Source organism: Panicum virgatum, chromosome 3K (genome assembly GCF_016808335.1).
Source record: "Panicum virgatum strain AP13 chromosome 3K, P.virgatum_v5, whole genome shotgun sequence".
NCBI lineage: Eukaryota > Viridiplantae > Streptophyta > Magnoliopsida > Poales > Poaceae > Panicum > Panicum virgatum.
The window spans coordinates 14,527,506-14,553,927 of record NC_053138.1 but is presented as its reverse complement, the minus strand read 5'-3'; the positions used below and the strand labels follow the sequence as shown (position 1 = coordinate 14,553,927).

The window sequence follows — 26,422 nt, the reverse complement described above, 5'->3', positions numbered from 1 at the left end:
TAGTAAGATACTCAAACTGCTAGTGCCAGAGTACTTAGCTTTAGCTCCTCCCGGTCCATCACGGTCGTCGGCATTGAGAAATTGTGCGGCGCCTAGCTTGTGTGTGCTCGTGACGTGGACGTCGACGTCGAGCGTTGTTTGGTGGTGAAGTGTGGAAGAAACCGGCACCTGCCAGTGCGACGCTGAGCCTTGAGCCCAGCTACTTGACTTCTGCGAGATTTGCTTTCAGAATAGAATATCGCTGTCACTTGGTATGTGCTGTGGGCGTCACTTGTCTCTGACATCGAATAGATAAACAACTTTGACAGCTACAGCAAGGGTATGTTGTCTATGTAATATTTAATACGTATTCTAGTTGATATTGTTTTGCATGGAGTACGAGTCAAAGCAGTAGACGAGATAATAGACAGCAACGTACTGTTTTCTCATTTAATAATAACCACATTAGCTTAATTTGCTTATGTGGACTTATACAAACGACTACTGTCAAACTGTTGTACATGCCCTAAATCAATTGCAAGGCAATCCGACGATATCTGGACAAGGATTTTACGACGGGCTGTGTAATTGCTGTGTATTGCATCACATCATGGATCATTTGCCCGTCCAAATAATGCAACGCAAGCGTCGGATTCTTCTCGCGTTTCAAAAAGGTTATCCAACTATCACGACGACATCAGCTCATAAATCAATGCAACATGCTCCGGAGTGGTGTGTCGTCACAGGTGGATTGGCTTCGCTCTGTGGAATTCCATCTGATTACAACATAGCTTGTCAAGGATTAAGACGGATAAGAATCACAAGACTTTGCTGATGTAGTCCTTGCTGAAAAAGCTCCTAGCAATAGATGACCAGGAACAGCATGCAGTCAGAATATCCTGCCGATAGGCTTCAGCTCTGTTGGTAAATGATCATTAGTTGCCAGAATCAATCTGCGTCTGGAACATGGGCCGCTTCCCGTACTCGCGCAAAACACCTGGTGCCAAGTGCTCCTTGCTTGGTGTCAGCATAACATAGTTTGGATCAGCTCGTTGGTAACTGCATTTCGTAAGTATTCATTCATGAGCAAAATGTACCCAGAACTGCTGAAATTAATAAAAGTAAAAGAATACGGTCTGATCAAAGAACATAAATAACAGAACCTGGCTTGTCTAAGATCCTCAACTCGAAGGCCAAATCCATATGATGTCGTGCCCTTTGAATGATCATTCACAGCTATAAAACAGAAAAAAGGGAGTCAATGTACTCGAAAGGAGAGTGATTTCATTCATAAATTGCAGAACCCCAGAATTAGACTTTCTTCATGTTCTGTAAGGTTTTTCTACTTCACTGGAGTACAAGAAATACAAATTTGAAAATAGTGTAAACTATAATCAACTACCATAATAATAGTAAGCAAACAAAGCAATGTTTTCCAGAACATGTATGAAGTTCAAACAGCTCATTGTGCTTAGATCAACATTTATTTATAGCTGGGTAAGTTATGCTCGAAACTTCAAGTTCTCAATGCAAAGTAAAAAACTGTAGAGGCTATGATGATATCATCAGTTCGACAGTTCATCGCTTCCAAAACATACAGCAAAATTAATCGAAGAAACTGAAAAGGTCCTTCACTCAAGCAGTATTCATGGATGTGGGTGTAAATGGATGTTTCTGCTTTGCAAAAGATAAAGGTCACAAAGGCCTGCACACCTGTGACACTAAATGTAAACGATGGTCTCCACCATGATTTGAATGCCAGAGCTATAGAAGACTTCGAGGAACCAAGCTTTCCCTGTCAAGACCAATGACCATCAAAACAAATGAAGTAATAAGGAAATATAAAGACAAGGTCGTGCCCAATGTATTCCCAACTTCTAATCCATCGCATACTTATTTCACCTCAAAGACTTCCAAAATTCCAAAAAAGGGTGAAGGAGTATAGTAAAAAGGCAAGCTACATCTATGGATGAAGATACAGAAAACAATCTATTGGCTGGATTTGAGTTTTGGAAGATACAGAAACATCTTAAATTGTTGAGTACAGATGTGCACATGGTACAGCGTGAGGTGGGAATGCATTACTTGTCCATAGGCTGGGTTTGATTTGTGGATGATACAAAAAAAAGTTGAAATTGATAGGGTGAACTGTCCTAATGGTGCAGTGCAATATGGGAATGCGTTGCCCATCCTCTCTAAAGAGCTAACTGATAAATACATTTATTTAACCTTCAGTAGGAAGTTTTTGTTAGCTTGCCAACTTGCACCCAACTGAAACAAAGAACTGCCATCCTCAGTTGCTTTATCTTTATCAACCCTGCAGACAGTATGAATATGCTGTTAGCCACCTGAGTTGAAGGTTGATGTTAAACAGAGTAACGTTCCTCCATGAAAGGCTTACCTGGCAGCCAACTCAATTCCAAAATCGATGTAGTTTGTAATGCCAACAACCTGATCATCTTCAAAAGGATTTTTTTTACCTGGTAGACACAAGTTGTGCATACTCACAACAAATCTCAAAATTGGAAACTCTAGTATTGAAAGTAATCTAAACCATAATTAAAATAATAAAAAACTGATTAGCCCTTATCAGGAAAACTCCCTTCTGTGAGCACAACCAGGCATGGAACAACAACCAAGTGACATGTTCAACTCGAGTTAAATATTGGTGGATGTGGACTTCACATTAACGGCAGACATATGTAACCTGAATCTCAACTGCAGTTACAGACTTGCAGTAATGAGAAAGGACAAGAACTCTTTGTGAATATATAATGACAGGGAACTGCCCTTACCCTTCTTTCAACAACCAGGTGCTGATAGAATGATGCGGTCAGCTGCACATTAAGGAAACAAAATGTCACTGCAAATGAGATTACAAATTTGATGAAGCCAAGCACTCCTTAGATAAAGGAATCTCTTTAGCTAGCATCATTGGGAACTGTTTAATTTATGCTAGCGTTGCAATTCCAATGTTATGGACCATAAATAACTACTAGTTTTAAAAATAACGGTTCACCATTTGCACCCTGCACAAAAGAATGAAAAAACACATATTGATCCAGGACTCTTTGGCGCCTAGGTGAAAATCTATAAACTTTACAAATAAGCACGGATACTTTTTTATGCACCCTCCGCTTCAGGATGCTAGTTCAACTCTACCACCTTATGCGCATAGATTAGTAGGACGTAAGCTCAAGGAGGGATATAACGTGTTCAAACCTTATTCTCAAGATTTTGGAATATATTTCACATGGAAGTACTCGTGTATGCATAAATTGTGCGTAAAGTATAAACACAGAGTTACATATAATATCTCAAGAATAAGAGAACCAATGTTTCTAATCATCCAATGCAATAATAATGTTCTTACATAAATCACCAATATGAGTATATAGCTACATAGGCACCTAGCAAATTTATATATTGATCCATGCAAAAAAATATCCTTCACTCCATTAGATAGAGGCAGTACATAGTTTATAGCCTTATCGAAAGATCGTAGCAATTTCAAACTAATAAAATGCAAACGCTTTCTTACAGAAATACATGTAAAACAAACCTGTGTACTTCTGGCAAGCTCTAGGGAGAAAATGAACGAAGGGCTGAGCGGGCTAGTTGAGCCAACACCATAACTGATTGCACAATTCCAGTTCTCCAATTCTGTAAAAGGCATAGGGTGTTTGCTCCCACCTATTTGCAGAATGGATAAGATAGAGAATAAGAGTTAGCACGAAAAAGAAGGCTCAAAACATTAACCTCTAGCTAAACATCTACACGTGTTTATCTGCTAGCAGGAAACGCAGATGATTGCCAGGACGTATGCCTATCGTACAAGTCGTGTAACAAGGACAGCATTTCCACAAAACATTGGAATTCAACAATGACAACTACAAAAAAACAAAGGCTCCTAGTCCCAAACAAGTTGCTCAGTCTATTCAAAATATTGGGAAATCAAAGAGAAATAGAAATTGTAATGAGTTTCGAAGTATTATAAATCTTCGTGTGGTTCAATGCCAACTTTATTGGAAATAAAAGGTGTTGTTATTTTTGTTGTTGCATACCCAATACCAAAAGAAACCTGCAGCTTACAAACACTACAATGGTCCTTTTAATGGTGGATAAGACGAAAACACAGAGCATCAAATATCTTCTAAGAGAGCCACATCCAATTAAACAAGAGAACTTTAGACAGTTTTGACTGGTGATACTCACTTAGTGGTTTGTACTGTACTCCTGCAGTTAAGCTCCCCTTTCTCCCAACCAACCATGCACCAAAGGGTACCTCACTGGATACTGCAAAGGAAAGAATTATCATCATGACATGAATATTATTAGGAAGCAAACCAAACCATCAAATTCATTCAAAACTAAGGAGGTGGATCTACTTGTTCAATATCATTTGTAATCACAATTCAATAAACAACAGTAATATAGGCAGCTAATCCCAAGCAAGTTGGGGTAAGCGAACGACCAACACAAAAATGGAAAATGAAAGAGGAATTTCAGAAGTAGATAGATCCATACAAGGAATTGGCACAAAGGATGCCCCAACTGATAGATTCTCTGAACCATATCTTACACCCACGACCCCATAGTCTTCTAAACGCACCCTGCAAAAAAAAGATGAACATAACTCCCTCACTCCTTTTAACAGAAAGAAACAAGATAATATCTAAGACTGGACATGAAAAAGAACATAAAAGTATCTGGAAAACTATCTAACATCATTGTGCATTACTGCAGTCTACCTGTTTCCCATTAGCAAAGGTAATGTTCCAAAGGCACCAATATGATACTTTGGATCATAAGCACATGCTCACATCTGCAGCAGGCTGCACAAAAGGGAGGATCCGCAAACGACATTATCCATGTTTTTTCAATAATAAAATGCTGACAAACGTTATTATAGTCCATTGAGCAGGAAAGTCCTTACGGATTTGAAGTTGACACAAGAAGGTCCACAAAGGTATGGGGATCATCCAGTTCCCTAAAAAAATTAAGAGAGGTGTTTTTGTTAGTATACCAAACGTTGGGCAAATATGAAAAGTTTAGAAGTTATGAATATGCACTTCTGCCAGCGAAATAAAGCATCTCCTTTTACTTCTGTTCCGCTATTTTGACCAGCAGCAGCGGACACCTAGCTAAATTAAGGAAGGCAAAGTTTTTTTGTAACTTGACCAAAAATCTTTGAAAATGAATGTGGCTGGAAAGAAATACCTTAAAATTCCAATTGCAACAGCTATAAGCATTCTACAAAAATTGCAAGCGTATGATGTGGCGTGGTGCTCTACGAGAGGAACGCAGAGGGGAGTGGAGGAAGAGGTGAGCCTGGGAAGTGGAGCGAAGAACGTAGCGGGGTTGTGAGCTGCCGTCGCCGGTGGCCGAGGTCGCCACCGTCGCAGATCAGCTCCACCCAACAGGGAGAGCTTTATTTCTTCGATAGTTCCAACTGAACCCTAGGCTGCCTTTTATATGAGGCACTAGATGATTACAACTCCAAGAATTAAGGAAACAAACAAAGTAATTAGAAGTTATAGAGATTTCTTTCAATTAATTAGAGATTTCTTGAGGATTAATGATACATTTCATCTTTTTTATATGATTTCATTGTTATTTGCAAGAGTTATTAATCTGATCATTGTAATTGTAATAGTAAATAATTTTTGCATTGTAATGGTAAGAATTTATAATTTTGTGGAAAATAAAGGTATTTTTCAGTAAAATATGGCTTCAACAGCTGGAGGGAGTGGCGCCGGTGGGGGTGATTGTTGTCCTTCTGGAGAGAAGGGCACAACTTGAGTAGGTCGTCGGTCCAAAAAACCTAGTGCTTTTCATAGGGCAGCGCTCCGTTATTTAGAAAAAGAATATAGAGAATGCATGGCAAGGGGCAAGGAACCTCCGTTTGATCTTGAGGATTTATTGCGGCGTTACGGTTCGTCACCACCAAACTCGGAGGTTTCAGCTCCGCCATCTTCTTCTGCGCCAGCAAGAAATCCATTAGAGCATTCTGCGTTCCAACGCAAGGACGGTTGAAAACCTATGTGTTGTTGACCGAATTTTTAAGTTTCATGTATATTACTCCTTTGTTAAGTTCTGTAATGGATTAAGTACTCATTTTAATTAATCAAGATGTATGATGGATATTGCATATCTTTTAATTATTCATGTTATGTTACATTTAGTTTATCTAGGTTTGATATATTTTATTTATTCGATACGTGTAAAGAATTCAAATCGATTTATTTAAAATGCAGATGGGCCGGCAATTGATGTACAATGTTGACCGACGTTCGAAAGAATTCATTGATGGCCTGCATTATTTTTTGTCTGTGGCTGAGGCAAACAAGCAGAATGGTTTTATGTGCTACCCGTGTGTTCATTGCAACAATAACAAGGATTACTCATCTTCAAGAATCCTACACAGCCACAAGTATGTTTGTTGGACGAAGCACGGAGAACAGGGGGTTACCATGGAAGACAATGAAGAAGAAGAAGATTTTGACGACCACTTTCCCGGGAATGCTGGAATCGGTGCATTCGAGGACGATATTCTCATGGAAGAGCCCGAAGTAGATGTAGCAGAAAATGATCCTAGCGACGATCTGGGGCAGGCATTGCACAATGTGCAGGCAGACTGTGAGAGTGAAATGGAGAGGTTGAAGTTCCAGAAGTTGTTAGAGGACCACCATAAGTTGTTGTACCCAGATTGTCAAAATGGATTGAAGAAACTTGACACCGCTTTGGAGTTGCTGCAATGGAAGGCGACAAATGGTGTATCCGACAAGGGATTTGGTGAATTACTCAAACTTGTTAAAAAAATGCTTCCTAAGGACAACGAATTTCCTGCCACAATGTATGAAGCCAAAAAAACTTGTTTGCCCTTTAGGACTGGAAGTGCAAAAGATACATGCATGCCACAACGACTGCATCCTCTACCGAGGCGAGTACGAGAATTTGGATGCATGTCCCGTATGCAGTGCATTGCGTTACAAGATTAGAAAAGATGATCATGTAGATGTCGAGGGGGAGCCTCCCCGGAAGAGAGTTCCTGCGAATGTCATGTGGTATTCGCTTATAATACCACGTTTGAAGCGTCTGTTTAGAAATAAAGATAATGCTAAGTTGATGCGATGGCACAAAGAGGAACGCAAGAAAGACTCGATGTTGAGACACCCCGCTGATGGGTCGCAGTGGAGAAAAATAGATAGAACGTACCCTGAATTTGATTTGGATGCGAGAAACATAAGGTTCGATTTGAGTACGGTTGGAGGCTTCTACGTGACAATTCCGATGAGATATTCCAAAACTTGTTCAAGTACATAAGCATTCATCACAACAAGCAAATGATATTGTTTCCTTACAACTTTGCGTGAGTGATTCCTTCCGTCTAACTCTTTCTATTCTGTAATCGAATTGTTTAAACCTTAACTACCAAGAATTGTCTCCGTATAATCTTGTAGTGAACACTGGGTCCTAATTGTCATAATTTCCGAGAAGAGCCTACTCGTGGTTATGGACTCATTGAGGAGACCTCCAGAAAAATACGAAAATCTTCTTAACATGATGAAAAAGTAATTCTACCACTACTCCGTTGATGACCGATAATTTGAATCACTTTGTTACTTGACTATAATTATTCTAATCATGCATAGGATTTGGAAAGAATTCGCTAAAAATCATACAGGCAAATTTGACAAGGAATTGAAGATCAACACAGATTTTTCAGTACGCACTTAGATGATTCGTTGCACGATTCATTAGTTTTATTATATATTCATGTAAATACCTGATAATTTCTTCTCTCTTAAAGTGTATGAGGCAGAAACAAGGCACTGTATTGTGCGCATACTATGTATGCGAGAACATCCATGGTCTGGTAGGTCCTCCAAAGAGCTGGACAGATTGGGAGGAGGAAGTAAGTAAAAAATTTGTTAATATTTGAACTCGTATTTTAATTAGTCGAAATTAATTATCCCCTTTTTCCATAGGTCGGGGAGATGCGCGATAAACTAATACCGAAGGAAAAGATTATGGCGATTCAATAACAATTCTCCGGATTTATTGATGAGCAAGTCCTTGATCCAAAATGCGAATTCTACTATGATGGAATATCTAATATTGACAATCACAGCAAATATGACAATATACGCGTATATATGTAATTAAGAACGAATATACCTATGTAAATATATATGTGTGTCTATGTATTAAATTTCTATTTATGAGTATGTAATTAAGAACGAATATACCTATGCAAATATGATGGAGTATGTATGTATTATATATATAAGCACTCCAATAATACATATGTGTATATATATATTTATATAATATTGGTCCTAAACATTTTCATATGTAAAGGAATTCACATGTATAGATATGTGTATATATATATAAATGAATTAATTTATATATGAAAACTATCTAGGACAAATATTATATAAGTAACTATATATATGTATATATTAGTGGAGATCATACACACTGAATTCCAATATATAAGTTTAATTGAAATACAAAAGTATAATTGAAATAGAAAAAAGAATTGAGAAAAGGAAAAGTATTAACAACCGGGATAAAAGAGGACCTTTTGTCCCGGTTGCCAGACCGGGGACAAAAGACACCCCTTTTTATCCCGAACTGGCGTTTTCGGTTGGGAAACCGGGACAACAGGGATTTCCCAACCAGAACATATCAACGTTTTTGTAGTAGTGTGTGCCTCCCTTGACCGTCTTTACCTCGGGGTATGGCGCTTCCCGACCACGACCGCCGCGCATCCGCCCGCATTCCCCGACCTACGCGAGCTCGGTCTCTTCCACAGAATCGTCGGCAACCAAGAACTTGAGGCCCTGCTCGCGCACTGCCCCAGCTGGAGGTCCTCTCCCTTGTCATGTCGTACTCCGACCCGTCGCGTCTCTGCCTCGCCTCCGGCAGCCTCAAGATTGCGGTGGACTGGATGTCGTCCTTCGACGAGGCCGCCGTGGAAGACGCCCCAAGCCTCGAACGGCTGCTCTTCCAGAGCACTGGCAAGAGGAGGCCCGTCAAGATTGTTGGCGCACCGAGGCTGGAGGTGCTCGGGGTCCTCGACCTCGACCTCCACACCCTCGAGATCGGTGGCACTGTCATCAAGGCTGGGATGAATGTGAGTGCTAGCAACATGGTACCAAGCTTGAAGATACTGGCTGTGAAGGTTCAGTTTGCCTGCAACAGGGAGGCCAAGATGCTGCCGACTTTGCTCAAATGCTTTCCTCGCCTTGAGACACTTCACATCATGCCCATCCCATCCAAATCACCAGATAGCGTACATGACCTGAGGTTCTGGGAACACCGGGGTCCTTGTGAGTGCCTCGAATCACATCTGGAGACTGTGATCGTCCATGGGTTCCTGAGCGAGGGTCATGAGGCTGGGTTTATCCGGTACATCGCAGGAGAGGGCAAGGCACTAAAGACCCTGAGCTTTGTTTGCAGCGATGAGAGGGTGAGAGGCTTCAGAGTCTCAGTTGAAGGCAGAAGCGGTGAAGTTGCTCTCTGTGTGGTTGCCCCCACGCTGGAGCTTCCAAGCTGCCATTGATTCGTCCCTGGCCGACCCCTTCTGTGCGCTGTAGGCTCAGGTATGAGGATGCTGGTGTGGTCTTTCCTTAATACACGTTTAGAGATGGAGTTTACAATGCTTGAGGTGTTTTGTGGTGAATTCGGCATGGGGAGAAACGTGGACATGAAGGTCTGTAAGCCGGTTTAATTGTTACGATCTGATTTTGGTTTTCTGGAGAGGAATTAGAATTCTCGGTTATGTTTATACTTCTTTTCTGGTAAAGTAGTACTCGGATGTGCGAAATCAGGCTGGAACTTCTACTTGTCATTAGTCTGTTATAAGTTCCTATTGGCATCTGTTTGTCTGAGACTTCTGTGTGAAACATCATTAGTTTGTTAAGTTCCCAGTTGGCATATATACTACTACTACTACTACTACTACAGCATTTATGTAGTATTTTTCAGCACTTATGTCTGTTAAGTGCCTACGTATTTGTGTAAAGTCACTTCTGGAAGGTGCAATCAGTCTGTTAATTCGCTTGTTCTGACGGTAACAGTAACGGAAGTGACATGCCATCGACAACAAAATCGTCTGTTGGTTTTTCATAGCCTGTTCTGGCGGTAACAGAAGTCACACGCTGACATCGACAACAAAAATCGTCTGATGGTGGTGTTTGCAAAATCATCCAATGGTGGTATCTACCAGTTCCTATAGACTGGCTGACTTATTCTAGTTCATTTCACAGCAAAATTTCTTCCGCTTCGAGCTGCTGCTATGATGCATTCCTGTAAACTTGGTAATTGGTATGGATACATCGGTTAGAAGCTGCATGTTGCATTAAACAACAGGCTAAGCAATATGTGAAAATCAACAAGCTAAGCGAGGGTTTTTGAATGGTGGCAGCAAAAGTACTGATTTGATGGGCAAAGAAGCTAACCGAGGGCTGAACTCGCTCATCATTTTAAAATAATGACGCAACAGGAGGGGATGCGCATCCCCTACTGATCATTTTAGGAACCTGGACGATTTGGAGGACAATGAATGATGTTGTGTTCAACGGAGAATATCCCAGGCTATCACCAGTTAGACCTGTTGCGTAGGTGTTGAGGTCGCCTTTTTCTGTTACAGGGGCGCGCTTGTAAGCTAATTTTTTGGGTGCGTGTGCTTTTGTATGGCCATTTTGGCCTTTCTTTTCTTTCTCTCTGAATTCAATGATACATAGCTCTCCATCATATTCAAGAAAAAAAGAAATCAAATGGAGCAAACGATTTGGCGACAAAAAAAAGCCCTCCGCGTGATGGCGATGCGTCGAATGGAGTGCACGTACGAGTTGCCTATTCAAACTTTTTAGTAGTGAGAGAGAGATATTCTTGTCAAATTCTCCCTGAAACAAGGGCACTATAATTTACACCAAATCAGCACCAACTAGCCAATAATATTTTTCTTTCACACCAAATCAGCACCAGCATCAGCCAGCCAGTACTTTTCTCTCACAACAAATCAGCACCAGCCGAACAGAGCGTTTGCAGCTCTAGCAACTCGCAGAAAAAGCTACTTTGGCTATTAAATGTCCAAAAGCAACCCACAATTACATTATTCTGTCGATAGGCCTCAAATCTGGCGGTAAATGATCATAGCTGCCTGAATCAGAATGTGCATGGAATACAGGTCGCTCCCCAACTGCCTGTGCTAAGTGTTCCATGTTCGGTGTCAACATGATATAGTTTGGATCAGCTCTTCGGCAACTGCATTTCATTGACATTTGTGTTATCAACAACATTGCCAATAAAACAAACATAATCCAACTCCAGAAGATAAATGTTGGGCTGTATATTAGCTTGTTAGAGAACAGTTTAGGCCCAAGAGGCCCATGTATGTATCAAGTATATGTATGTACTCAAACATCTAGAAAAAAAAAAGAGAGTTCCAGATAATTCCCCCAAAATCCCTACCTTCAACATGGTGTCAGAGCCGGCGATGGAGGCGCCGACGACCTGCTTCCCCTGGTCCGCTTGACGGCAGCGCCGGACGGCACCCGCGCGGTAGCAGGACGGTGGCTGAGCGGCGCGGCTGCTGCTCGGCGAGGAAGAAGGACAAGGAGTCGGCGGCGCCGGCGGCATTCGAGGACAAGCAAGCTGTGCACGAGGAGAAAGAGAAGGAGCAGGAAAAGGTGAGGAGGGCACATAGCTCAAGGAGGAGAACCCAGTGGTGGAGCGCGACAACGGCGTGCTGAAGTGCGGCGTGGTGGTGCAGCACGAGCAGCAGCCAGCAGGGGTTTTCTGGTGGACACCGGTGGTGAGGTTGGCAGGATTGGCCAGAGGAGTTACGTGGAGACCAGGGAGCAGCCTGAGAAGTTGTGGTGGCGCATTTGAAGTAAAGATTTGAGCTCGGTCTTGCAGCGTGGTGGGAGAAGAAGCAGGTCAGCGTGGTGTGGCCTTCCTAAGAACTCGTGGGGGAAGAAAAGGAGGCTGAAGCTCTAGGTGAACAACTACTGATTGTTACCAGTGCTTGTGCGTATTTGTGCTGTCCTGCTGTGTGTTTTTTTGGAGAATTAATGGAAGAGAGCAAAGTAATAGAGCCGGTGTTTGAGAAGTTGGCGGAAATTCTCACACCAAAGGAACTTGTGAAGATGGCTCAATTATTTCTGGTGAGGACGTTGGAATAGATGTCAATTACAGAAGAATCGAATAGAAAGGAGTTGGAACATTTGCATAAAAGCATGGAAGGGAGTAATTTTCTGAGGGAAAGGAAGAAAACAACTATGCTGGGCAATCTCATCAACCTCGCTCGTCCTGAAAAAGGTACACCTCATGCAAATTGGATATTAGATTCGGGTGCATCTAGACATGTCACAGGTGCATCTAGTGAGTTTGCATCATATACTACATATCCATCCACATATAATGAGACAATTCAAACTGCTGATGGAACTACTCAGCCTATTAGAGGTGTGGGTACAGTCAAATGCACTCCATCGATTACACTATCATCCGTTCTATATGTTCCATCCTTTCCTGTTAATCTAGTATCCTTGAGTGCTTTGGTGGATCACATGGATTGCCGTGTTACTCTCGATCGAGAGAATTGCTTAATTGAAGATAGAAGAACAGGAAAAAAGCTTGGGAATGGGATAAGGCGTAATGGTCTGTGGCTTTTGGATAGAGGACTAGATAAGTCCTCAAGTGCTTTGGCAGTTGTTACAAGTGAAGAAGAAGGCAGGGTGATACTTCAACATTGTCGGTTGGGTCATATGTCATTTGACACTATGAGCAAAGCCTTTCCTGATATTATGAGCAAGGTTGATAAGAGCAAGTTGGTGTGTGATGCATGTGAGTATGGGAAGCATACTAGAGCATCCTATATTAGTAGAGGACTCCGAAGTACATTTCCTTTTTTATTAGTTCATTCTGATGTGTGGACATCCCCTGTGGTCTCTATTAGTGGAATGAGGTATTTTGTGACGTTCATTGACTGCCATTCCTGTATGACATGGGTATATCTTATGAAGCATAAGAATGAAGTGCTCAAATGCTTTAAGGATTTTTGTGCATGTGTTAAAAATCAGTTCAATACTCAAGTTCGGATGATCAGAACTGATAACGGGACAGAGTATGTTAATAATGAATTTGCTACCTTCCTTTCAACTGAGGGAATATTACACCAAACTTCTTGTCCAGACACACCTCCACAAAATGGAGTAGCTGAAAGGAAGAATCGTCATCTCCTAGAAGTAGCACGATCGATGATGTATACAATGAATGTTCCAAAATTCTTATGGAGTGAGGCAGTTTTGACTGCTACTTATCTTATTAATCGTATCCCATCAAGAGTACTTAATATGAAGACTCCTCATGAAATATTATTTGGAAAGAATGAATTCATTATTCCGCTCAAGGTATTTGGGTGCACCTGTTTTGTTAGAGACCACAGACCTTCAGTGGGAAAGCTAGATCCACGTGCAGTGAAGTGCATCTTTGTGGGGTATTCTTCAATGCAGAAGGGCTACAAATGTTGGAGTCCGAGTGAACGACGCCTATTTGTGAGCATGGATGTTACATTTAGGGAGGCTGAGCCCTTCTATGGAGAAAAGACAGATTTGAGTTTTATGTTTGAGTTCAATTCTGTTGAATCAGATGAAGCTAGACTAGAGGGGGAGCATAATGGTGTGACAAATATTCCAACTATGAAAAATCTAAAGACAATGGAAGCAGTAATTAGTGGTTCAAGTTCTCAACCAAGAATGGAGGCAGAGACTGGTGAATCAAATCCAACTCCTTGTGAACCAATAATGGAGGCAGAGACTGGTGAATCAAATCCAACTCCTTGTGAAGACAATTTTGTAAGTGATATACGATATAAAGGCCCATTGAAAGTGTACACTAGAAGAAAGAAAACTGTTGAAGAACAGCTAGAGGAACAACCACAGATGTTGGAACAGCTAGAGGAACAACCACAAGTAATGGAGGCTGATCAGTCTAATGAGGCAGGGGGAGAATATGTTGATCCCAGCATTAATTTGCCTATTGCTTTAAGAAAGGAAGTAAGGAGCAAGGCTGGAAAACCTCGAGTTAGATATGGTTTTGAAGATGATAATGAGGATGAGAATGACATAGCAAATTATGTCTCATATGAATCTGTGTCTCCTACCTACAGAGCTTTTGTTGCATCATTGCAATCAGTGTCAATTCCAAGAAATTGGAAAGAAGCAAAGCAGGATCCAAAGTGGAAGGAAGCTATGCTTGAGGAGCTAGCTGCACTTGAGAAGAATAAGACTTGGGATCTTGTACCATTTCCAGTGGGCAAGAAGGTGGTAAATTGCAAATGGGTATATACGGTAAAACAAAATCCCAATGGCAAGATAGAGAGGTATAAGGCGAGATTGGTGGCAAAAGGATATAGCCAAACTTATGGAATTGATTATGACGAGACATTTGCGCCAGTTGCAAAGATGAGCACGGTGAGGACACTAATCTCTTGTGCAGCTAACTTTAATTGGCCATTGTACCAATTGGATGTTAAGAATGCATTCTTGCATGGAGATCTTCAAGAGGAAGTTTATATGGAAATTCCACCTGGGTTTGCTACTGCTCAAACCAAAGGAAAGGTATTAAGACTGAAGAAATCTTTATATGGTCTGAAACAGTCACCAAGGGCATGGTTTGATAGATTCAGACGTGCCATGTGTGGCATGGGATATAAGCAGTGTAATGGAGACCACACTTTATTTTATTGTCACTGTAGTAATCATATTACTATTCTTGCAGTATACGTGGATGATATTATTATTACTGGAGATGACACTTCAGAAATAGAACGGCTCAAGAAAAATCTAAGCAAAGAGTTTGAAGTCAAAGATTTAGGGCAACTTCGATACTTCCTGGGCATCGAGATAGCAAGATCCCCTAAAGGCATTGTTCTTTCACAACAGAAGTATGTGTTGGATTTGCTAAATGAGACAGGTATGCTTGGATGTCGTCCCGCTCCTACACCTATTGAGCAAAATCACAAGTTGTGTGCTCAGTCTGGAGACCCGGTAGATAAAGAGAAATATCAAAGACTTGTGGGACGTTTGATTTACCTATGCCATACAAGGCCTGATATAACATATGCGGTAAGTGTGTTAAGCAGATATATGCATGATCCTAGGACTGGACATATGGATGCAGCTTACAGAGTCTTGCGGTATTTGAAGAGTTGCCCTGGCAAAGGACTATGGTTTAAGAAAAATAATCACCTAAACGTGGAAGGCTATTGTGATGCAGATTGGGCAAGTTGTCTAGACGACAGGAGGTAGACCTCTGGCTATTGCACGTTTGTTGGGGGAAACCTTGTTTCATGGAGAAGCAAAAAGCAACCAGTTGTGTCTCGATCAACTGCAGAGGCAGAATATAGAGCCATGTCTGTGTGCCTAAGTGAGATGCTATGGGTAAAGAATTTATTGTCTGAGCTGAAGCTATGGGAAGGATCCTTGAGGCTCTGGTGCGACAACAAGTCAGCAATAAACATTGCTAATAATCCGGTTCAACATGACAGAACTAAGCATGTGGAGATTGATCGCTTCTTTATTAAGGAAAGATTGGATGATGGAACACTTAAACTATATCATATAGCTTCAGGTGAGCAGTTAGCAGACTGTTTAACAAAAGGCTTAGGAGTAAAAGAGTGTGTATCTGTTTGTAACAAGATGGGGATGATAGACATCTATCGCCCATCTTGAGGGGGAGTGTTGGGCTGTATATTAGCTTGTTAGAGAACAGTTTAGGCCCAAGAGGCCCATGTATGTATCAAGTATATGTATGTACTCAAACATCTAGAAAAAAAAGAGAGTTCCAGATAATTCCCCCAAAATCCCTACCTTCAACAATAAATACAGTACATGAGTTGTCCGAGATCCTCTGTTCAAATGCCAAATCCAAACTATGTTGTTCCCTTAGAATGATCATTCACAGCTGTGGACAGAAAAGGACTATGTCAATGTGGCCAAAGAATGAGAGTCCTGTTAGGTGAACAATTCATGTTTGCAGCCACCCCACAGTTAGAATTACTTTATGTTCTATGTGTATTTTTAGTTCACTTATACAAACTACAATTTCAAAAAAGGAAAAAAAATCTTAAGCAGCTGCCAATTAGGTAACAACTGGAACAAAATATATGAAGCTTCGTGCTTTGATTAAAATTTTGTATGGACGAGTAAGAACATATTAATGGAACTTCAAGTTCTCATGCAAAATAATAAACAGTAAAAGGTAGGAAGATACTGTTGCTGCTAAATCAAGTAAACCTGATCGAAGAAACTAAAGAGAACCATTTTCTGAACTGATTCATGGATCTGGGTGTATATGGATCTTTCTCGTGTGAAGAAAACAAAGGGTGCAAAGTCTTGCACAGCTTGCATACCTGAGACACTAAATGTAAAGGATGGTCTCCACCACGATTTTTGTGCCAGAACTACGGAAGACTTGGAAGGACCAAACTTTCCCTGTAAATAAAGAGCAATGAACATTGCAACAAAGAAGTAATATGCCAATCTGAAGATCAGATTGTGCAAAATACATTCCTGCCTGTTTTTCACCTATAATGGCTTCTCAAACTCAAAAAAAAGATTGAAGGGTTAGCATACTGGGTGGTAAAATGTAAAGCTGGTCTATGGAGTTCAATATTATAGAAAAAAAAAGACAAGTGTATATAGGCTGAGTTCGATTCTAGAATATTGCAAAATAAAATGTTGTCGACTCTTTAGATATCTTATAAATTCTTAAGGTGAGGCATGCACATGGTGCAGTGTGAGGTGGGATTGCATTGCGTGTCCTCTTAATAGAGTAGGAATGGATGGATTGACTGAACCTTCAATAGGAAGTTCTTATTAGCTTGCCAACTTGCAGCTAACTGAAACAAGGAATTGCCGTTCTCAGGTGGTTCTTTATCAATCCTGAAAAGTATGAAAATGGAGTTAATAAGTTGTACTATTAGTGTACACCAGAGTAACATTATTCCTCTATTTGAGGCTCACCTTCCAGTAAACTCAAGTCCAAAATCAATGTAGTTAAGTATCCACCTCTGCGCACAACCAGAAAAAACAAGGAAGCAAATATACCCTCAAATATTTAATAGTCCTAAAAAAATACTTCCTCTAATAACGAGTTTAATAGATCCCATTTAATAACGAGTTTGATGGGCCATAAAGAATATCTTGGTGGCACAGTTATTTTTTTAACAGCGCAATTTTCAATGCAATGGAATACCAACAAGGAATCATGATGTCATCTGGTTCAGATGTCATCTGGTTCAGTTGAAATGGAGTTCAAATTTATGTTTCAGCTGATATATCTGATATCTTCAAGCTAAACTTGCTTGTTCATTAGTGTGCGAGTGTTCCTACTTCCTATCTGTGCCTGCTGTCTAAGCTACGCAAATATTGATGCTGGGCTGTTGGCAACAACAGGTTACCAGGCAATCACCAAGAATGGTTGCGTTTTGGATGAAATTTATAGCTTTTTTTCTGAAAGATGTGTGGCTCTGCATAATCTCGATAACAGGTAAATTGTTTGAACTCACGGTAATGATGTGTTACAAGATGCACGGAAAAGAGTATAACAGTAATGATTTTTTATTAATTAATATAATAAATCTAATTCTCATGAATCAAAGACTTGACATGTAGTTAGTTTTTCGTTCATACATCAAAGATATTTCTATTTTTCATACATAAACAATAGAACTCTTTGCGAAGATAAAACGAGAGGACCCTTACCCCTCTGTGAACAACGACAACCATGTGTTGATAGAATGATGTCGTCAGCTGCACGTCAAGGCAAATAAAATGTTATTTCAAATGAGATTAATTGGTTAGATATAAAATACTTAGGGAAGGAAACAGTAGTCGAATATAAAAATTTTCTTTATCCAACACCATCAGCGACTAATTAATTTTTGCAAATGTTGTGCTTCTTGAAGTGAGTCTTTTTTCAGTTCTATCCATGAGAGGCATATAGTCGTCATTTCTGGGTTTAGTTGTGCCAAGAGGTAAACCTAAATAGGTGAAAGGAAGAGTTCCAAGTTGGCAGCCGAAGGTAATTAGCTTGTCCTAAATATCATATATTTTAAAACAGATAGAGTAGTAAACTGGTGAAGCTTGTTAATTGAAAAAAGAAAAGTACATATAGAGCAAACCTGTGTACTTCTAGCAAGCTCTAGGGTAAAAGTGGATAAAGGGCTGAGTGGGCTAGTTGACCCGACACTATAGCTGATTGCACAATTCCAGTTCTCCGGATCTGTGAATGGCATAGGATTTTTGTTTCCACCTGTTACAGAATAGTCAGAATGGAGCATTAGAGCTAGTAACTAAAGTAGACGCCCAAAAGAATTTCTTAATTAATAAAAACCACAGGAGAAGGCAGGCTAGTGCCAGGAAAAGCATTTAGGTGCAAGTAACCACAAAGATGATATTTCGGGAAAATAGCTTGAGTCAAATAGAGATAGAAATATATTCAGAATTGATAAGCATTTTCACTCTTCAGTTCAATGGCACAAGAAAGCTAAAGCTCACAGATCTTAATAAAACTTTGTCCACAGGCTCCATTAGTTTTTTTTTTTTGAAAAAGGTTTCACCCTGCTTTTATAGAAAGCGAATAACCTTTTGGGTTACAAACATACGTTGGGGGTGCCAGCTTTAAGAGGAAACAGACCAAAAGAAGGCACACGGGCTCCATTAGTTATTGCTGTGGCCTTTCTAAAGCACTTAATTTGTTTAATTTTTAATGCTGTAACCATTTGAGATCTGCTTTTGTGGAGCTATAACAGCAAAATCCTAGTATTAGGTGGATATTCCATGGCACAATAAGTCATTGATGGTAACTTGAACTTGGTCCTTCGTTTATGGATATGCAAAGAGTCAAAATGAAGTTTTAAGGGAAAGCCCCAGCCAGCTACACAGGAGAACTTCAAAACTAAATACAAGAAAATATGAAATACCTTTCAAGATGGCTAACTAGTGCCGACTATTTACTGCTCTATTTCAATCAGAGCCCAATACTAATATGAAGTAGTACAATCTCCCAGCTCTCACTGGGTTTAATATTCAAATGATGAACCATCTATTCAACCTCTAAATCAGCCAACACAGCTGGGAAACTAAGAATATTCACTGCTAGTGTTTGATCTTCTGTTATCTACATAAGCTTCAGAGTTTTAGGTCTGATGACTCCACATCCATTTCTTGAGGAACTTTTTGGTTATGTTACAGATGTTCCACCATTAATAATCCTACAGCATGAGGAATAAATTAAGTCATAGCCAGTTCGCTATATTCAGTTTTCTATTACCCAACTTAAGCTTCAGAGTCTTATGGATGCATTTAACAAAAAGGTCCCTCTCCCAGTCTCCCTACTATACAAGGAACTCAGAAGAATAGTGTAGCATGAGGAATGTGAATATAAGTTTGCCTTAATGCATATATCTTTTAAATAAAAAGCAACTCAGGTATTCTGAATCTAAGAACCTCAAATTATAAGAGAAGTGAGAGCACAACTATTGTGACAATAAGTTAACCACACATGCCGCAAGCTGCCCCTCCATCACCGCCGCCGCCCGCTATGCAGCCAGATGCACCACCACACCCGCCACAGCCTCTCGGCCCTGCGCCACCACATCCACCGCCGGCACCACCTACCGCTGCTGCTGTGCCCCTCCACCCCGCATCCTTCCTTGGTGCTGCCATCCTTTGCCACGGCTTCATCAACGCCTTCCCGCTCGCCCGCCTCCCGACGTTCCCACTTGTCATCAACACACTGCTGCTGACGCCACCGCCCACCACACCACCTCACCCGGCCCCCCTCCACTGCTCTACGCCGCTGCTCACCTGGCACGCGGACGACACCCCCCCCCCCCCACCGCCACCTCCCTCACCTGTTGCCTCCCCCGAGCACGCCAATCCAAACCCTGCCCCACGCCAGCGCTTTGCGCACGGCCCCCTCCACGCCGCGACCCCAGCTTGCGCCTGAAAGCCAAAGAACCTGCATGTTTCATCACGATGGCGGCCAAGGCAACTCAGCTCAAGGCACTAAAGAACACGCTCACGTCCTGCTCCAGGGATCTTCAGGATCAGGTGAACAAACACGGCTTGCTGAGGAAGAAGAGGCCGATTGGAGGACAGGACCTGCGCAAGCTTGCTGCAGCCGCGGGGATCAGTGCTGCTGCGGCGACTGAGCTGGGCAAGGTGCTGCACGTTGCGGAATGATCATGCCAGACAATGCCACCGCGCAGACTGCTTTGCCACATTCAGTTAGCAGTAGCGTTTCTCGGTCGGATAGGTCAGTAGGTCTAGTTCTAGTGTTCATGTTTCCTGCTTGGCTTGTTGCACATGCGTGTGCTGTGTCCCTCCCGTGCTGTAGTTGCAACTCTTATGGGCCTCCCGCAGTTCGTCTTCAGTCGTTCGCTGCTCTCCTGGGATGGCAGGAGTCGCATGCGATGTTATATGTCCTCTGGGTGTGTCCCGGGCCCAGATGAATCAAAACGGCCGTGTGTTTCAACTTCTATCCTGGAACGTTTGAGGTCTAGGTGATGCTGACAAATGTGCCGTGGTCAAGGACGCTCTTACGAACGCTAGCCCCACTGTTATCTGCCTTCAAGAAATGAAGCTCTCCTCTACCTCGGCCTCAAAAGCGCGTTCTTTTCTCCCTACTACCTTCCGCGACCTGCACTGTGTGGATGCTAGGTGATCCCGTGGTGGTATTCTCACTGCCTGGGATGCTAACGCGTTGTCCCCTAGTAGCTTCATCACCCGTAAACACACCCTCACCACGGTCCTCGTTTCTACTGTCACTAACATTGGCTTCACTGTGACAAACGTTTATACGCCTTCTGACCACAGAGACTCTGCCACCTTCCTTGAGGATCTTGCGGAGCTCGCTCCTCATGTCAGTGGTCCTTGGGTTATTGCCGGGGATTTTAACCTAATTCGCTCTAGTGCTGACAAGAGCAACGACCGTGTCGATCACCACCTCGCTCAGCTCTTCAACGACACTATCCACTCCCTTGCGCTCCTCGAGCTGCCTTTGCTCGACTGGGTCTTCACCTAGTCCAACCAGCATGAGACACCCACACTGGCGCGTCTTGATCGGGTTTTCCTTAACCCCGAGATGAGCATGCGCTTCCCAAATACCACACTAACCTCCCTCACAAGAGCAACCTCGGATCACGTTCCGCTGGTTGTCCACATTTCCCCATCCATCCCCAAAACCAACACCTTTCGTTTCGAGAACTCGTGGCTCACGCACAATGATTTCCTCCCATGCATCATCCCTGCCTGGAACAATGCTCCTCACTCTATTGATGCCGCCGGGGACCTCGCGAGCTCGCTTAGGGCATCATGAAAAGCAGCGAAGGTATGGTCCAGGGGTAAGCGCGCGCCTCCACAAATTATGTAGAACTGCAAATTTATCATCGCCTTCTTTGACTTGCACGAAGAGATACGTGTTCTGTCCACAGGGGAAAGGTTCTTGAGAATGGCATGCACGGAACGCTTGCAGCAAGCCATTCGGAGTGGGCGGCCTACTGGAAGCAAAGGGGCAAATTCAAGGCGATCCGAGAAGCCGATGCCAACACAGCCTTCCACCATGCGCATGCAACAAACCGCCTCCGTCACAACCAAATCAAAACCCTGCGCGTCAATGATTGTGAGATCACTGCTCACGATGCGAAGGCAGCCGCTCTGACAGCTTATTTCTCTGAACTTCTGGGCACTCCCGACGTGACGAGCTGGCAGTTCAGACTGGAGGACATCTACAAGGGCGTGGCTGCCCCAGACCTCGCGGGTTTGGCAGCTCCTTTCACAGTGCATGAAGCCAAAGCTGCAGTGCAACAAATGAACAGGAATAGTGCGCCGGGGCCGGATGGCTTCGGTCCCAGTTTCTACTCCGCAACCTGGGAAACGGTTATGGACAAAGTCATGAGCTTCGGGGAAAGTTTTGCTGCAGGTTCCGTGGATCTAGAAAGGGTGAACAAAGCTTTCGTTGTCCTCCTGCCCAAAAAACCCGGAGCAACGACGCCAGGTGATCATCGCCCCATATGTCTGCAGAACTGCCCTATGAAGATCATATCTAAGATCCTCACTGCGCGACTCCAAGTGGAAATCCCCAAACTGATTGATCTGGACCAGACTGGATTCATCAAAGGCCGTTCTATCTCGGAGAACTTCATCTATGCACTGGAACTTGTCCAGCACTGCCATAAACAACGTCTGCTGACTCTGGTTCTTAAGTTGGATTTTGCCAAAGCTTTTGATTCAGTGAACTGGGATAGCTTGCTAAAAAACTTGCAGTGCTGAGGCTTCCCCCCTACATGGTGTTCCTGGATCCAACACATTCTCACCACATCCAAGTCAGCCATCCTGCTGAACGGTTGCCCGTGCAACTGGTTTGCCTGCAAAAAAGGCCTCCGCCAAGGGGATCCACTGTCCCCATATCTGTTCTTGCTCGTGGCCGACATTCTGCAACGGCTCATCAAGACAGATGGTGCAGTGCGGCACCCAGCATTAGATACACTTCCTTGTCCCGTGATCCAATACGCGGACGATACATTGATCGTCCTCCGAGCTGCCAATCAAGATGTGCAGAGACTGAAGCAACTGCTGGATCAATTTGCAAACGCAACTGGGCTGAAGATCAACTTCCACAAGAGCACAGTCGTGCCGATGCATGTTCCAGAACTGGAAATGCCAAGCTACCTTGCTGCGCTAGGGTGCCGACGAGATCAGTTCCCCCAAACCTACTTGGGCATGCCTCTGTCCAATGTCAAGCTCAACTTGAGTGCCTTCGCCCCGCTCATTGACCGCACAGATAGATACCTCGGTGGATGGCAAGCTTCCCTTCTTAACACCATGGGCCGTGTAGTGCTGGTTAATGCTGTGCTGGATAGCGCTCTGATCTACACCCTCTCTGCCATGCAACTCCCACAGGGCACGATTGATGTGCTCGATAAAAAATGAAGAGCCTTCCTCTGGTCCGGTGATACAACAACAAACGTTTCACGTTGCCTCGTTGTCTGGGAACAAACCTGTCTGCCAAAAGAACTGGGCGGACTCGAGATCAAAAACCTGCAAACGCTCAACCAGTGCCTTCTGCTAAAACACCTACACCGCTTACACCATCCAGGAGAGTCAGCTTGGGCGAACTGGATGACCAAACATATTGATCTTGCACCTTTGTCTGGGGACTGTGTTGGTGTGCACTGGAAAAGCCTCCAAGATTTGCTTCCAATCTACAGAGCAATCACCACCACCACCATTGGCGATGGACGCAGAACTTCCTTCTGGTTAGATCACTGGCTCCCTACATGACAGTTAGCAGATACCTTCCCTGCACTTTTCACCCATGCTAAAGAACCTGATGCATCTGTAGCCAAAGTGTGCTCGCAACCACTGAGGGGTCATTTTGCCTATAGACTCTCTCACAAAGCTACTGCCGAACTTGCAATGCTGGAAGAGATAGTGGAAGAAGTGGTGCTACAAGATATGCCGGACTGCAGGAAATGTCCCCTGGCTGAGAAAGATGGTACCCTCCGCGCTGGGCCGATTTACAGAGCCAGGATGAGCCTACAGGAGAATACACCATGCCCATTTTACAAATTTGTATGGTCAAACTGTGAGCCTCCTCGTGTTCGTTTCTTTGCATGGCTCCTGGTTCAGGAAAAGATTCAGTGCAAAACCAACCTGCGGTTCAAAAACGTTGTCGATGATGCCGAATGTGAGGTGTGCAGGGTAGCTGTCGAAAGCCCTGACCACTTGATCCTCCACTGCACAATTGCCACTCAATTTTGGGCCAAGCTAGGCATCAGTGTGCATCAAGCTTCAGTATCACAACTCTGGAAGTTGGACAGGCCCCCGGCGTGCCGGCTCAACACTACTCCACCTTTCTGCTATTGTGTGCCTGGCAACTTTGGAAGCATAGGCACGATGTTGTCTTTAGAAGCCAGGAGCCATCCCTCCTACGTCTGCTACTCAGTTGCAAAGAAGAAGCATGCCTTTGGTCATACAGACTGCCGTGACAAGACAAAGAAGTTGCCGATGCCTGGTGTCATGTGTTTTGTTCCAATATGTAAACCCCAAGATCATAGTATTTTTTTTTCACCTGTAAACTATTGCTGAACCCTCCGAATTTAAGGAGCCTACAAGAGGCTCTGCCAATATATGGTGGGGACTCCCCCCCCCCCCCCCCTCACATCAAAAAAAAGTTAACACTCACTAAGTGGTTTGTATTGAACTCCTGCACTTAAATTCCCTTTTCTCCCAACCAACCATGCTCCATATGGTACCTCACCAGATACTGCAGAAGTATTATCAGCGTGATGAATTAGGGTATGCAAAGCCATTAAGTTGGCTTGGAATTACAGAGGGTACATACGTGGCGAATGCCATCTTTAATCATGATTGGATAAACCATATGGTAATTGTAAATAGATGCATACAAGGAAATGGCACAAAAGATGCCCCAAGTGATAGATTCTCCGAACCATATCTTAAACCCATGACTCCAGAATCTTCTGAACGCACCCTGCAAAAAAGATTAACATAGCTCCCCCATTCCCGTTAATTCTAAAATTAACAGAAAGCAACAAAAAATAATCTTCCGTCGGATTTGGAGAAAGAAACCCTCAACAAGATATACATACAAATATTAATGGAAAGCTGGCAAACAGTTCCACACATGATTTGCATGCGGAAACATGATATGTACTCTACCTGTTTCCCATTAGTAAAGGCAATGTTCCAAATGCACCAATGCCATACTCAGGATAGTACGCAGAAGACCGCAGCTGCCACATACTGCATAAACAGGAGATTGGCCACAAGAATATTGTCCATATATCTTCATAATAGATAATATATATGCTGATAAATGATATAGTTCTATCTAGAAGATGCATACGGATTTGAAGTCGACACAAGAAGGTCCACAAAGGTATGGGGATCATCTGATTCTCTGAAAAAGATTTCAACGAAGTGTTTTTGTGTTAGAGTGCAATAAAAGTTTCGTACATATATAGAGTTTTGGTAAATATGGAATACACACTTTTGCCAGTGGAATAGAGCATCCGCCTTTGCTCTTCCACATTTTTTATCAGCTTGTGAAGATACCTAGCGAAATTAAGGTTGGCAAAAGTTGTTTTATAAATTAAAAACCTTCTTAAGGTAATCAGATTGGAACGAATCCTCCTAGTCTTCTTTTAACGAATGGGCACGAGAGTGTGACTATTCAGTAATCCTCCTTGTACTAACCATATAATACAAAAGTTCAGGAGATTCAGAGGGTTTAGGGACATGTGTGATTGCAAAAACATCATTTCAATGTAGTACTCGGATATACATGTGGGTATAATTTTAATAAATATACATGTAAAAACCACATTTCGGGTCAACATACAAGCAAGATTATGTTGTAACTGTCTAACCATGCTTGCTAATGACAAGTAAAAAATGAAATGATGATTACCGAAACAACAGTTCATGAAAAGGGACATTAGATGTTAGTAACATAAACATCAATAATAAGAAACAAACACCAAGTGCATCATACGTTGACAGGAACCGTGCAATTGAGAAAAGCTGAAGTGACAGAAACACAAACAATAGCAAGGATACCTTAGCAATCAGATCAACATGAGGGCCTTCTTCCAGGGCCTTCAGCATGATCCTCGAGGTCATATTCCCAGCTTGATCGAAATAGTCTTCGAACAGGTTTTGCAGTGAGAGCTTTCCAAACATTACTTCATATGCCGGCACCGACATCCTGCGCGTTCACCACCAACATCAGTTCAGTAAAGCACGACAAAGGATCAAAGGTTAGGATATTGTAGAGATATCTATCTGTCCTCCTACCAAGAGAGCAAATAGAGAAGGTATAATCTCGTGATAAGGTTGGGGAAAAAATTTCTCTTCTTGGAGATGTGCATTATCAGGAAGAGCTACCAGAACAGAGAAGTATAGCTGTACAACCAACCGGTGTTAGTGTCCCTGTCTAACTTCATCGATCCACGGGTGGGTTTTATAATAGTAGAAGTGAGCGATCAAGCGCAATTACTTAGCAGGTACCCAATTAACTACGATAGTTAAATTTTAAAGCCGCTGATGAGGGCGGAAAAATCTGGAGCCCGCTCCCTGGTTACGAAAGTGCATTGTGTTGTAGCGGGTGGATGGAGAGGTGGGAGTTCCGCGATTAACCTGGTGCGCGCTGCGATGGGAGGGTAGCCGAAGAGCGGCGGCACCAGCACCTTACGCTCCTTTGGCATCTCTGGCGGCGGCTTCCGCGGCGACGCAGTAGCTTTTCCCATCTCGAACTCGGCTTGCCGACGCGGCGGTGGAGCGGGGACCGGGAGGGTTTAACGCTGGTTCGTTGTTCTTCTTGGGGGAGGGTT

At 42.8% G+C, this 26,422-nt stretch overlaps 1 protein-coding gene and 2 pseudogenes across 2 annotated transcripts; 1 reads left to right on the top strand and 2 right to left on the bottom strand.

Moving 5' to 3' along the window:
• Nucleotides 1–557: 557 nt before the first annotated feature.
• LOC120700628 lies at nucleotides 558–5,231 on the bottom strand (annotated as a pseudogene).
• Nucleotides 5,232–6,236: 1,005 nt separating this feature from the next.
• On the top strand, nucleotides 6,237–9,786 carry LOC120700627 (annotated as a pseudogene).
• Nucleotides 9,787–17,643: 7,857 nt separating this feature from the next.
• Nucleotides 17,644–26,374, bottom strand: LOC120697751. 2 transcript variants are annotated; one of them, XM_039981068.1, is made up of 9 exons: nucleotides 26,229–26,374; nucleotides 25,650–25,797; nucleotides 25,081–25,145; nucleotides 24,937–24,990; nucleotides 24,750–24,833; nucleotides 24,476–24,561; nucleotides 24,253–24,333; nucleotides 18,185–18,315; nucleotides 17,644–17,813 (listed from the first exon to the last, which is right to left on the bottom strand). In XM_039981068.1, the coding sequence occupies exons 1-9, from the start codon at nucleotides 26,336–26,338 to the stop codon at nucleotides 17,688–17,690; spliced, it is 885 nt and encodes a 294-aa protein (XP_039837002.1). In that variant the 5' UTR covers nucleotides 26,339–26,374; the 3' UTR covers nucleotides 17,644–17,687. The 2 variants fall into 2 exon arrangements, with proteins under 2 accessions (XP_039837002.1, XP_039837003.1); XM_039981069.1 differs by lacking the exon at nucleotides 17,644–17,813 and adding an exon at nucleotides 17,860–18,043.
• Between the last annotated feature and the right edge of the window lie 48 nt (nucleotides 26,375–26,422).